The sequence below is a fragment of the Gekko japonicus genome, unplaced genomic scaffold (assembly GCF_001447785.1).
Source record: "Gekko japonicus isolate JY-2015 unplaced genomic scaffold, Gekko_japonicus_V1.1 scaffold2026, whole genome shotgun sequence".
In the NCBI taxonomy this organism is placed as follows: domain Eukaryota; kingdom Metazoa; phylum Chordata; class Lepidosauria; order Squamata; family Gekkonidae; genus Gekko; species Gekko japonicus.
In genome coordinates, this window is record NW_015171565.1 from 292,471 (window position 1) to 306,164 (window position 13,694).

General features: G+C 42.8%; 1 protein-coding gene across 2 annotated transcripts in view; it reads left to right on the forward strand.

Moving 5' to 3' along the window:
- The window catches only part of ADARB1 (adenosine deaminase, RNA-specific, B1), a 49,314-nt gene that overhangs the window by 31,971 nt on the left and 3,649 nt on the right, over positions 1-13,694 (forward strand). For both annotated transcript variants that reach the window (XM_015419754.1, XM_015419755.1), the window contains exons 7-8: positions 852-1,033; positions 10,696-10,874. In XM_015419754.1, coding sequence (XP_015275240.1) covers positions 852-1,033; positions 10,696-10,874 — 361 coding nt within the window. The remainder of the gene's footprint in view (positions 1-851; positions 1,034-10,695; positions 10,875-13,694) is intronic.

Below are 13,694 nucleotides of genomic sequence, written 5' to 3' on the forward strand. Positions count from 1 at the left end.
TCAGAGGTGGTTTGCCATTGCCTGGTTCTGCGTAGCAACCCTGGACTTCGGTGGTCTCCCATCCAAGTACTAACCAGGGGCCAACCCTGCTTACCTTCTGAGACCTGATGGAGATCAGGCTCGCCTGGGTCATCCAGAACAGGGCAAGGGATGTTCGGAGGTGGTTTGCCATTGCCTGCCTCTTACGTCGCAACCCTGGACTTCCTTGGTGGTCTCCCATCCAAGTACGAACCAGGGCCAACCCTGCTTAGCTTCCAAGATCCGATGAGATTGAGCTAGGCTGGGCCATCCAGATACAGAACCATTATTTATGTACATTTAACAAATATCCCATGGGATTTTAGGCTGTTCTCCACAGTCTCTGTGGGCGGATCTTTTTTTTTTTTTTTGCCACATGTGCCGTTAAAAAGTAGAGTACTGTAGGAATATGGGTTTGTTTTTGTTATAGCTTTGATACAGCGTAGATAATCCAGGACTACTTTTGTAGGGCTCTAATAAATGTGCCGCAAGAATTATGTAAAGTCGCAGTAATTTGTTTTCATCAATAACAAGGCCAGCCAAGTTCTGTATGAGATACTGACATTATATGTGGGGCTGTGGCTCTTGAAGACCTTGATAGACAAGGGGTCGGACTTGGGATAAAGCAACGTTGTGTGTACTTTTTAAGAACATTCCTGAGGGAAGAAATTGGGGTGTTGGTGGAGGAATTAAAAAAAAAAAAGCCAGCAAGAGGGCAATCCACAAACAAACATGTTCTTCAACACTTTCCTGTAATTATTTGTGCCTGTCTTGTTTGTAGGCAGAAATTAGGTGCTACACTCAAATTGGTGGTGCCATTTTATTCCCTTTAGGTGGAATGTGCTTGGTATTCAAGGAGCATTGCTTAGCCTCGTTGTGGAGCCCATTTACTTCTCCAGCATCATTTTAGGAAGCTTATACCATGGAGACCACTTGTCCAGGGCAGTATACCAGCGAATAGCAGAGATAGAGGACTTACCACCGCTCTACATCCTTAACAGACCTTTACTCAGTGGTAAGTATACCATTCAGCAGAAATAGAATCTCTTCTGGTGCTTGGGATATTTTCAGATATATCCATTCACAGAATATGTTTGTTCAGGTAAGATTACTGTAGAATTAAAAGGGGCTTAGAAGCAAGCATAAGAAGTGCTGTTGGCTTGTTTTAGAGCTTTTTATATGCCACATCTTCAGAAAGAAAAAAAATGCTCATGATGCCAAGTAAGAATCCAGTGCAAAGAAATCCAGAGAGCCATAACATGTTCCTGGCTCGTGCCTATTAGGTTCTGTGGCTTATTGGGGATAGTTAATATTCTTTAGACTGGACTTGTTTGTTAACTAAACCTCTGGTATGCAGTACCCACACAGATTATACTAATTGTGGCGGAGCAAGTGGTGAGAAATTTCGGTTCAATGGGAAAATGTTGGGCTATGGTTTTTCTCAAAGGTGTCTCCCTCTACCCACTGGAATTCTCCTGTTGGCAGGCCTGCAGGTGCTGCAGATGGTGGGGTGGGTAGGGGAATCAAAATGGCTGACAAGCTTTATTCAGTAAATTGAGCACCACCCCATTACGAATGGCTGTACAGCAACCATACCCAGCTCAAATTAAAGGCACTTTTCAGTTCTTTATGGTCTTTAAAAGAAGAAGAATTGGTATTCAAATTCAGGGTCATGGAAGATGTAATAAAAGTCTAAACTGCAAATATGCCAGTAATCTTCAAGTAATAAAATTCTATCAATGGATGTATAAACTACCATCTGTTTAACAGAACCACCCTGTATCTCAGAGCCAATGTTAGGGATTCCTGAACATTTTATAGAAAGTTCATCCTATTTCATCATAAATGAAGGAATGTGAGGAGGAGAGTTTGCATCAGGTTTTCTTTTTTAAAGGACTGAATTCTGGAAGGAAGTGATGTTAAATTTGATTGAGATATTGATTCCCTTATTAGATGTTCATACACAAGGGACAGTTTTCTACTGAATGGTGACAAGTATGGATTAAAATAGGCCCTGGGTTACAACTACAGAAAATCTGGGATTGCAGGCAGCTTTAGTTACACTGTTTTGATGGACAAAACACAGTCAAGAGAATGGTTGTCCTGCCAGTTTGTGTTATCTGAATGACTGAAGGGCCAGTAAGTCATTGTTCCCTTAAGGAATGCTATTTGGTAGATTAACACCTCACCTCCTCCTCCTCCATAGCATCCCCCACAGTCACATTGTAGACATCAACAATAAGGTGTACTTGTTGTTGTTTTTTTAAAAAAAAGCCCTGAAAAAATTCACTGATCCAGCATTTTCCAAGCGAGGCTTTTGTTTTTTCTTTTTTTCTTTGGGGGCTTAGTTTCCTCTACTGAACGTTCTTCAGGAACGAGCAAGCCATGCTAAAAGCAGTCTGTGTTAACAAATTTCATTTTGATGATGACTTTATATGCAGTTGACCAAATGACTTTTCCCTGCCATGTGGGAATTGCTTCCCAGCATGAAATAAATTGATAGCCGCAGGAACTAAAGTAGCTGTTCAAACAGAAGTCTGCTCAAGCTCTGTATTAAACACCTGCTCTCAGGCATCTTAGCTTTTTAGGTGTAAATCAAATGCATGGATTTGGCAAGCTCCTTTCCCTTCCACCCCTACAATAGTGCATTAGGTCTCACTATTGCTTTTCTTACTGTTGCAGATATTTGGGCAGCCCACGCCATTTAACAGGGTGGCAAGTTGAGTCACAGTTTCTATATCAGTAAAATGGATGGAGAGAACTTCCCCGCTGCCTTTGGTTGTATTTTATTCTTGTCATCAGACTCTCTTTTTGTATGCAACTTTGGCTTCAGTTAGCATGGCAGCCAATTTAGCCTGCATGACAGTTACCGGGGGGGGGGGGGGATGATATATATATATATACCCAACCCTCGAAAATCACTCTTACTTTTTGAGCAGGTAGTTGATCGGATTGATTGGAATCGAAAGCACTGAGGAGAAACTGGCCCTTGCCCCAGTCATCTGTGTTCCTTCCAGCCAAAGAAGTGTCTGGGGGCCACAGTACAAGTTGGGCCGGGTTGCGTGGCAAAGGAAGGTTCTGTGTGGATCAGGACAACGGGTTTCATGCCACTTGTGGGCATGGGGTGGGGAATTTTCGAGGGTTGATAATCACCTTCTTGTTCAGGCAGCTGCTTGCAGAGACTCATGAAGATTACTTTAGCCAAATTCTGAAACAGATCTGGGGGACACACAAAAGAATTTTCCACTTATTTTCAGTAGGTGGTCATTTTTTGGAGCTGTAGTTGGAACTGCTTAGTGAGAATTTTCCCTGTGTGTCTGACATGAAACAGCCGTAAAACAAGGCAGTCTTGTGGCATCTTAAATTTTAAGGCATTTATTGTGCATGAGCCAGCTTCATGAGACGCATGAAGACAGTGAGGGGCCTGGAAACATATTTTCATGCATGAGAGAAATTGGTGTTAACAAGGCTCAAATGAGCACATCTTGAAAGCAGGGGGTGCCATACACAGATCATTCAATTGACATAGCCAGGCAGATTTGACTCTTGCAGTCTATTGTTTGTTCTGCACAGCCACCATATGGGAGAGCACAATTACCTGTAAGGGTTGTAAGTGGTCAGTCAATCAGCCTTGTTTCTTATAAGGGTTCTGACAGCTTGCGGACAGTAAAAACAGAGACAATGTAGGATGTTGGTAACCACTAGGATATAGGAAAGAAAAATTCAGTTGGATCCAGCAGTTCCCTCCCTCTGTTAATGGAAGGGCTGTACAACTAGAACTACTAAAAATGCTTTCATGTATTGCTTTTTCTGGTGGCATGAGATTTTCTGATGCTACTAGGGCCTTTTAGGGGTGTGCAATTTTTTTTTTAATTGGCATTTTTCGGTTTGGGTCTATTGGACCCAGAAAAAGTTCAGTTTCTGGGAAAATTCCGGATCCCAGTGTAGGATGTTGGTAACTACTAGGATATAGGAAAGAAAAATTCAGTTGGATCCAGCAGTTCCCTCCGTCTGTTCATGGGAGGGCTGTACAACTAGAACTACTAAAAATGCTTTCATGTATTGCTTTTTCTGGTGGCATGAGATTTTCTGATGCTACTAGGGCCTTTTAGGGGTGTGCAATTTTTTTTTTAATTGGCATTTTTCGGTTTGGGTCTATTGGACCCAGAAAAAATTCAGATTCTGGGAAAATTCCGGATCCCATTATCAGTTATGGTATTTGGATCCTGGATTTTTTTTTTTTAATCCCAATTTTTTTCAGGTCTGAAATAGACCTGAGAAGAAAAACACCATATATTTTTTTTTAAAGCTGGCCTGATTCTGGGGCTGGCTTCTCCTGCGGCATGGTTTAAACCCTGCTGCAGGGGAGGCTGCCCACAGGTTCTGCGTGTTGATTCTTGTGTAGTTCACCTCAATGCTGCTGGGATTTCTCACCACTAAATGGGGAAAAGGGGACATTGCTGGATGTCCTATGAAGCTACATTCTGTTCAGTGGGTAGGACGTCCAGCAGCCCTACTGAGGAGGTGGTCTGCTGGACTTTGAGGAGTGAGAGGTTTATATTTGGATGCGTGGCACCCCTAGCTTTTAGGGCAGGGGTCTCCTGTGGCCCTGTTTCTTCCCCCTCCCACCTTGTTTCTTACTGTTTCTGCTCATTCTTCCATCTTCCTGGACATGGTTGGTCTTTTTAATTGCAGCTCAGCTTCTAAGAGCAGTTTAAAGTGATCTGCAGTACTGGGAAGGGTCCTCCCCCTCTCTGCTCAGAGAGAGAGAGAGAGAGAGAGAGAGAGAGAGAGAGAGAGAAATCCCATTTGCCCTGCCTTTCAAGCTGGTAGAGGAATGAAACCTTTCTCACCACGCTGCTTCTTCCGGGAGTAGGGGAGCCCCCTGCCACATGTGCTGGAAAGAGCAACGTGCCAGAACATTTTGCTTGGCACACCGGGGTGGTCCTCCCCCCAAGCAGTGCAGGTGAGCCCCTGAGGCGCACAGGCTTATGCCAGCTGCCATCACCTGGATCCGTGCTGTTGCCAGCTGGGTCTGAGGGGGTCCCCAAGGCTCTGGCTGCAGTGTTGGGGCTTGGCAGCCCTTGTCTCCCCCCACCCCTTTATTTGCCACCGTACTAACCGTTTTGCTGGTGAGCGCTGTAGATTTTTGGCCTCCTGGCCCAAAAGGTTGCCTATTCTTGGCCCGCAATAAATGGAAAGAAACTTCCTCATAAGGCCACTAAATAATTCGGAAAGCAACAGTGTCTTGATCCTATTGTACAACTTACAAATAGAAAGCAATGTGGAGGCTTTCTCGGTGTTTCCTAAATTCCCTTGCATTCTGTTGGAGTGGGTTTAAAGGTATTTGGGTTTAGCGCCTTCCACACAGAACGCCGTATTCAGTGCACCTTGGAACAAAGAGTCTTGCGTGCATCTTCATCCGCCATCATGTAGCAGAACTCACATGTGCTTGGAAAATTCGGTAAACTTTGTTGTATATGTCCCAGAAAGGTCTGGCAGAGAAAGAAGGCTCTTCAGAGTTTATGGGGTAATTTTTATCAAAAGCAGCCAGTGGAATTTCTTTTTCTTTTTTTTTTGAAAATTTATTTTCATTTTCCACCACAAACAAAAATTAACACCATATCCATTTAAAACTCATATGAATTTCCAAATAACAAGTACATCTTTCAAATTTGACATCTCTTGTCTCTTACTAGCGTGTATTCAGTTCTAATTTATCTTTTTCATCTTTAGCCAGTCATAGATTATTTTCCATCTGTCCCAAAAAAGTTCCTCTGGCTTATTTTGTAGTATTATATTTAATTTATCCATTTCAGCTATCTCAAGCATCTTATTAATATCTTCAAACGATGTTTTATTTATATTCTCTTGTATCTGCTTAAAAATTTTGCTTGATTTTGATTGGATGCATATATTTATTATTAGGATTCTTTTTTGTTCGTTAAAATATATACCATTATCTGTGTATGAATTTTTATTTTATCTGGTATCATATTAAGTAGCCATATTTCTGGCTCTAACGGCATATTTATTTTTGTAACATCTAGAAGGATTTTAGCAATTTTTTCCCAGAATATCTGGATTTTGTCACACCTCCACCATATGTGAAGGTATGATCCTACATTTTCCCCACATCTCCAACAAATGTTCAATACTTTCGGGAAACATTTTGCCATTTTTTATTTTTTTTAAACAATTTTATTTTGGATTACATGTTCAACATTTAAGAATATTCCATCTTCATATCCATTTCTTATATTTCCTCCCTCCCCCCTTTGGTTGGCTTCCCACAATGCTTCCCCCTGCCCACAAACATTTTCATATTTCAAGGTAACTTTCTTTCTTACAGTTCAAAAAATTTCTACATTACAACCCTAATAGTTTTCTAAATACAATATGGTATTTTTAACGTCCCAATTTCTTTCTAAGTATTCTTTGAAATCTTTCCACTCTTCAAAAAAGTCTTTATCTTCATTATTATTCAACTTCTTTGTTATTTTATCCATTTCTGCCATATATAGAACTTTTTGTATCCATTCCCACTTGTCCGGTATTTTTTCCTGTTTCCAGCATTGTGCATAAATCATTCTTGCCGCGGTACGTAAACACCATAGCAATGTCTTTTTTTCTACATTAACTTCCTCCATCTTAAGACCTAGAAGTAGTATCTCCGGTTCTTTCTTAAAATTACATTTCAGATTTTTTTGCATTTCTTCATGAATTTCTGTCCAAAAACTCACAGCTTTGTCACAGGTCCACCACATATGATAAAAAGAGCCTTCCTTTTTTTTTACACTTCCAGCATTTGTTAGACATGTTTACATTCATTTTTGCTATTTTCTTTGGAGTCATGTACCACCTATACATCATTTTATAGCAGTTTTCACGGGAAACATTTTGCCATTTTAACAGGAGTCCCAATGCCACCTATAGAACATTTTGTATATGTTCTCCTTGTACGGCATGGCTCTCATAAATTTTAATGATTTCCATGTTTTAGTCCATTGAATTGCTTCTATTGGATGCCCAATCTCTTTTATCCAGACTAACATAGAGGTTTTTATAGTTTCTTCTCATAGGAAATCGTCTATCAATATGGTATAAAGTTTCTGAATAAGTTTATCGCTAGAGGATAACCAGATTTTATCAAATTAGAATCCTTCATTATATCTTGATTTTAATACATTTTTCCCCCACCGGGACAGTTTTATGTTTTGTTTAGATAAAGCCTCATCTGTTTTTACTTCAGCCTTTTTATTTAATAGATTACCATATACTTCTTTAATTTTCCCTATTTTTAGTGAAGGTTTAGCGAATGCCTCTATCAGGCATATCCATGTTGGTAATTTAATATAATTTTTATATTTTAGTAGATTCCAAACTTTTATAAGGGAGCTTCTTATTATGTGTGTGTGAAAGTAAGAGTGAATTTTATCTTTCCCGTACCATAAGTACGCATGCCAACCCATTACTAAATCCGATCCCTCTAATGCTAATGTTCGCTCTTGCTTCCCCGGCTACTGTATTCCACGTCACATCGCTTTCCTCCGCCCTTGTCTCTCCTTCGGCTCAGTCTTGCTCTCCAATTGGCTCCTCCTCTCTCGCCACCATCAGCTTTCCACTCCACCTGATTCCGCCTCGTTTGGGGTTACTCTCGAGTCACCTCCTGCTCTTTACTATCTCGGTGATCCTTCGTCTCTTTCAATGGACTCCACAAATAACAATGAAAAAAACCCAAAACCGATTAGTTTATTCCTTTCATTTCCCTTCACTCCCCTCTCTTTTACTGTGTGCCACTTTACTTTGAGATTTATTTTGAAACGGCCCAGTATTTTAACTAGCTTACCCTCGTCCGGGGGGAGGGGGAGTGAAGGAGACAATGTTCCAACTTAATTAAGTGCAGCTATATTTTCTTTAAGGATTAAGATTTAAAGTAACTGTATTAGTACTTATCTTGTGCCTGGCTTAGAAGGTTCCCATGTATTGCTAGTTGATGTTGGTTCTAGCTGCGGCCACTATGCTCGGCTGATCCCGGCGATATTGTCGGACGTCCTCGGGTTCTCCTGCTTCAAGGCAGCTTCAAAGTTCACAAAGTGTTGCCTCACACTTTATGGTTGAAACAAGCCTCTTGCTCTCCCCCCCACACTTGGGAGGGAGACTCGAGGACTTGACGTCCCTAGGGAGAGGATAGAACCCAAGAAATGTGGCCTGTAATGGAGCAACTCCGCACAAGTCTACCTTCGTCAAGCTCCGGCGGCCATTTTCCAGCAACCAGTGGAATTTCATGTGAATGAAGGAAAAGCTTCTTTTTTTTTTAAAGCTCACTATTCCATGGCCTTTAGGTGCAAGTCTGATTGGCTGTTTGCGGATATGGCCAAAGATAAGACAGCAGCCAGTGGAATTTCATGTGAATGAAGGAAAAGCTTTGAGGTGCAAGTCTGATGGGCTGTTTGCGGATATGGCCAAAGATAAGATAACCCAGTGCAGTTTTATGGTTTATCTTTTGGTGGATTGAATGCAAGCTATAGTTATCATGTACCAAAGCCCCTCTCTAGCTGATCTTTTCTTCAGCCTTTTTAGTTATGATTCAAATTGGCAATACTTCAAAGTGGTCCTCCTTGAACATCTTTTCCAAACATTGTTTAGTCCAGCATGTGTGCATGTTTGCTGTCTCTCTCTTGCACGCACGCACACAGACAGAGAGAGAGACTTGCATTTTTTATATAGTTTTATTTTCCATTTTACTTGAGAGAGAGACTTGTATGAATGCATGTATCTGTCTTCATGGGGTCTTTCTGTTCTGTTTTGAAAACATAGTATCTGAAACAGATCGGAAAAACTACTCCTGGAATTGTGTGTGTGTGTTTAGAATCAGGAGGATTGCAAAAGCTTACTGCTCTCGCTGGGAGGAGAAAGTCGCATTACATCCCTCTAGATTGGAATCACTGTCTACAATTTGGGGCAAAACCTGAAGTGGCTGACCCTCCCTCCCTTTCCTTCTTGCCAATGGAGTGCATTTGGTCCCTGATGTTTCCTTCCTCCCGAAGGTCGTCTCTGATTTCCATCTTCACTCTTGCACTTTAAAAGGCAGGTGGGGACAGCTGACAATCCCATAAAATCAAAGCAATAAAAAGCGAAACAGAACTAACAGAAGTTGGTATCACATAACCAGGGGTCATTTAGTAGAAAAAGAGCTAGGGGAACTCATTAGCATAACTCATTAGCATATGCCACACCCCCTGACATCAGGGGCCCAGCGGCAATATAAAACACTCAACCTCTACGCCCTTCCCCAAACTCCATGGGATATGAATAGTTAGATAATTTCTTACTAAACTAGGAATGGTTTAGCCCATGGGATTCCGTGTATTAATGACATCTACAACACTGTACTGTAACATGCTCTACATGGGGCTGCTTAGGGAAAAGGTCCCAAAATTGCAGCCTGTTTAGAATGGCTGCCAGGGGTTCTGACCTTGAGTCCCACCTTTTGCAAATAATGTTGGTAGATTTCAGCCATGTTCTCCATTAATGGAAGCAGTGTTTGTGGCAAAATATCTGTCTTTGAACACAAATACTCAAAAACGTCCAGTTTTTTTAAAACTGTTATTATAAAGAATTGTAAATATAACGAGAGTTGTAAAATTTCCAGAAATTTTGAAGCCTGGGGAGGGGGAATGGAAAATTTGGGGGAAATTGATACATATGCAATACGTACTTTCCTATCAAACCTAAACTTCTATGACTGTTTTAGCAACATAAAATGTGAAATTTATAACTTAGCATATCAAATTGTACTATTTGCTATATTTATGAAATATGAAAGTATAAATATCTTCTTTTCTGTAAGAAAAACTGTAAGTATACCCTAGTTTTGAGAAGGAGCTGCGAACTGCTGTGCCATATGCTACCGTAGCACGCGTATCTTTAATTTTTGATGTCTGAGAGGCAGGAGAAAATAAAAATTGAAGGCAGAAAACAAATTTTGGAGTAAACAAAAGAAAGCTGGACAGAAACTTAGAGTCAAATAGGACTGCTAGGGTATTTGGATATTAAGCGAAACTTTATAACTTGGAAAATACTGAATTCTTTGATAATGTATTGTCATTAAGCACATTATAGCATATTAATTGTTGCTAGAATAATTCACTTTTTTAAAAAAAAGTTTGTTTTATATGTCTACAGTGTAAGAGTCTTTTAAAAAGTGGTTCCAAGGTCGCAGACTTTTTCATGCTGTACAGTTGAATGAGCAAAATGCTTTGTAAGATAAGTTTTTTCTCATTCAAAAGAGAAAATATTTCGTAGGACTTTTCTCCCCAGTACTCCTCCAAATGTCCCAGCTTTTCTATTGGAAAAAAAGTAGTAGTCCTCAGACTTTTTCCTGCATGTGACAAAATTTGCTTAAGCATTTTACTCATTCTTAAAGATAAAATATTACATAAGAGTTTTTTTAGTGCTCCCCCTCCGCCAGATTTTCTTATTTTGCCATTGGAAACATTGAAAATAAAAATTTCTTAGCAGAAGATGGGAGGAGCATCCCTCCGTTTCCCCCCTGAGCCTTCATATCTCTGACTGTGACATAAACGATACCTTCTCTTAATTCTTGTATGAAGAGAAGGTATAAAGCTTGAATATGAACTTTTTTTCTTGTTGAGAACCTTTTCTTTCTTTCAGGTATCAGCAATGCTGAAGCCCGTCAACCAGGAAAAGCGCCTAATTTCAGTATAAACTGGACCGTAGGAGATGCTGGTCTTGAAGTTATCAATGCTACAACGGGCAAGGATGAGATGGGCCGTGCATCCCGTCTCTGTAAGCACACCCTGTACAGTTGCTGGATGCGCATTCATGCAAAGGTATGTCTGGGAAAGTGAAGCGAGTTAAACACTAGCTGTAGTCGGGTAGAATTAACCATTTGGCTTTTGACTCTGACCTTTATTGAACAGTCAGTTCTCTCTTCAATGCCTCGGCTTTCAAGACCAAATGCATCTGTAGAACAAATTTAGAGTCCAGTGATTCATCATCAATCTTCTGTGCAGTCCCACATGGGGGACAGCGCATGAGCAGGCCTCCCATTGGATAGGTGTTTGCAGCTAAAAGCCAGGGGGCACTGTGCACTGGAGCCAGAACCTTGTTCCTGCCCAGGGACCACGTGCTTCGTCACAGAAGCGCCCCCCTCTTTTTGCCACCGAAGGAGAAGGTCGTGCTTTTTGGAGTTGGTTGCTACAGTTGAAAGGATTTGTTCCAGAGCTGTTGAAGCTACATCGGCTTCTGAGCCCTTTCCATGGCTCAGGAGGCCCTTTCCAAAAAATGCTCCAGATGTGGGGCGAAGGTGACCCAAACTAGTGAACATGACCCCTGAGCCAGTTTGGTATAGTGGTTAAGAGTGCGAGAACCGGGTTTGATTCCCCACATCTACACATGCAGCTGCTGGTGTGACCTTGGGTCAGTCACAAGTTCTTTCAGAGCTGTTCTCTCAAGAGCAGTTCTCAAAGAGCTCTCTCAGCTCCCCCTACCTCTCAGGGTGTCTGTTGTGGGAAGGGAAAGGGGATTGTAAGCTGCTCTGAGACTCCGGGTAGTGAGGGGCGGGGTATAAATCCAATCTCTTCTCTTCTTCTTCTTCAGTTTGGGTGAAGAGCATAGTGTCTCCACATGAAAGGCCTGCCAACGCTTCACCTCTAAAGCTCAGGGGAATAGGGCATCAAAACTGAAGGTAGCATTGTAGGGGAAAGCCCTTAAAGCCTCCTCCAAGTCAGCCCCAGAGAAAGCTCCCAATTCCGTGTCTCCTCTCATCATGCCTCTTCTGAGACTCCAGCTCAGAAGGCTAAGGGCAAGACAAAGGAAATACATAAACTGGCTTCCCAGCAGAGCACTTCCATCTGCACTCCCGAGCCAACGCCAGCCTTGCAGGAGAAGCCTGGGACTCCATCTCTGGGTCCAAGATCTCCACTTGTTTCTGTCTCAGATGGGGCTGTGGATACAAGCTTACAGGTCAGGTTCAGCGTCAGTCCGATCAGGAGCAAATGGCTATGGTCCCGTGGTCTCAGCCCCAACTGCCTATGCCCCGTTGTAGGTCATATTTGATGATTTATTACACCTGAAAACTAAGCACCTGGTGTTTTCCTCTTTGAAGGTTTTCCTGGCTGCTATCTCTTGCCATCACAGGGGAACTGAGGGAGGATCAGTTTTCTCCCACCATTTGTCTAAGAGGTTTCTTAAGGGGTTAGGTAACTTTTGCCCATCCCAGGATCCTTTAGTGCCCCAATGGTCTCTATCTGTTGTGTTGGTACAGCTAATGCTCAAGCCTTTTGAGCCTCTTGTTATGTGTTCTTTGGCAGAACTTCCTGTGAAGGTGTGTATCTTCGACGTGGTCTCTGTGCTTCACACCCATGGGATCTAGTGCGCACGTGCTGGATCGATCGGCATTGTAGCAAGCTCTTTTAACGGATTTTCGCGCCCAGACCTCAGGCATGCGCAGGAACCCCACCGCGCATGCCCAGAGGGGAGGGCGCGGACATCCCGCCAGTTCCTTTCTTACCGCCGCGTTGGAAAGACCTCTTTCTTCGTCTGTCTGAATCGGTTCGCGTGTTTTGGCTTTTTGCCTCACAGCTCTTTGGATTTTTTCCTCAGCTCATTCCTTCTCTTTGTTTGTTCTTTAAAAAAACCAAAACTTTATTTTCTACTGAGGGGGAGGTTGCCGCTTTACCTCAGTCGGGCCTTCAGGCTGCCCCGCCCCTCTTACCCCTTTTTTCTTCTTCACTTTTATTTTTATGGAGAAGAAGTGGGACTTTTTTCATAGGTGCAAGGGTTGCGGTAGTAAACTTGCTCCTCCTGACCGTCATACCCTCTGCATTTCTTGTCTCGGAGAGTCTCATCGACCCGAATCCTGTTGCCACTGTGCTCGGTTTTCAAACTAGACCAGAAAAAACTGAGCTGCGCGCCTTAAGGTGGCACTGCTTGAATTGGCCCTACATCCTTCCTCAGCGATGGACGCCGAGAAACCATCGACTTCAACGACTCCGGCATCGAGGCCTGCCTCCGATATCGGCCAACCGACGCCGAAGCCTCCGGCATCTAAGGCACAATCCTCCGCTTCCACGCCAGTGAAAAAGAAGGCCAAACCAAGTAAGGAGCACAAGTCCACAAAGAAGGGCTCCTGTAAGTCCCTTAAGGTGGCAAAGAAGGGGAAGGTAGTGGTGTTTTCTCTGGGTGATGCCCCTAAAGTGCTTCCTGCTCCAACGGCAGTATTGATACTGGAGGCCCAAGCCCCTCCACCGATACCGACCATCCATGTCTTGGATTCCCCTGTCCACCAAATGGAGCGTCCTTACTCCGACATCGAAACGGTACATTGAAATGGTAGAGCTCCTAAGTCATCAAATGGATGCAGAGCCTTCTCCTTCCCCGTCATCGACGGTATCGGAAGCTCCCGACATCGATCCACGTCGGCACCGATATGCTTCATGTGACACGCAGCGTCATCCTCCACGTCTGCCCAGTCAATCTGTCGATATCGACAACCGAGATTATACGGGCTTCTCTCAAAGACAGGCTGCCGCTTTGTCTCCGAGATGTCCACGGTCCAGAAGTCGATCCCCCCGTCTTCTTACCCCCCCCCCACCTCTGTCTTGGGATCAACGGCAAATGAGGTATCTGTATGGGGCTTATCCACCATT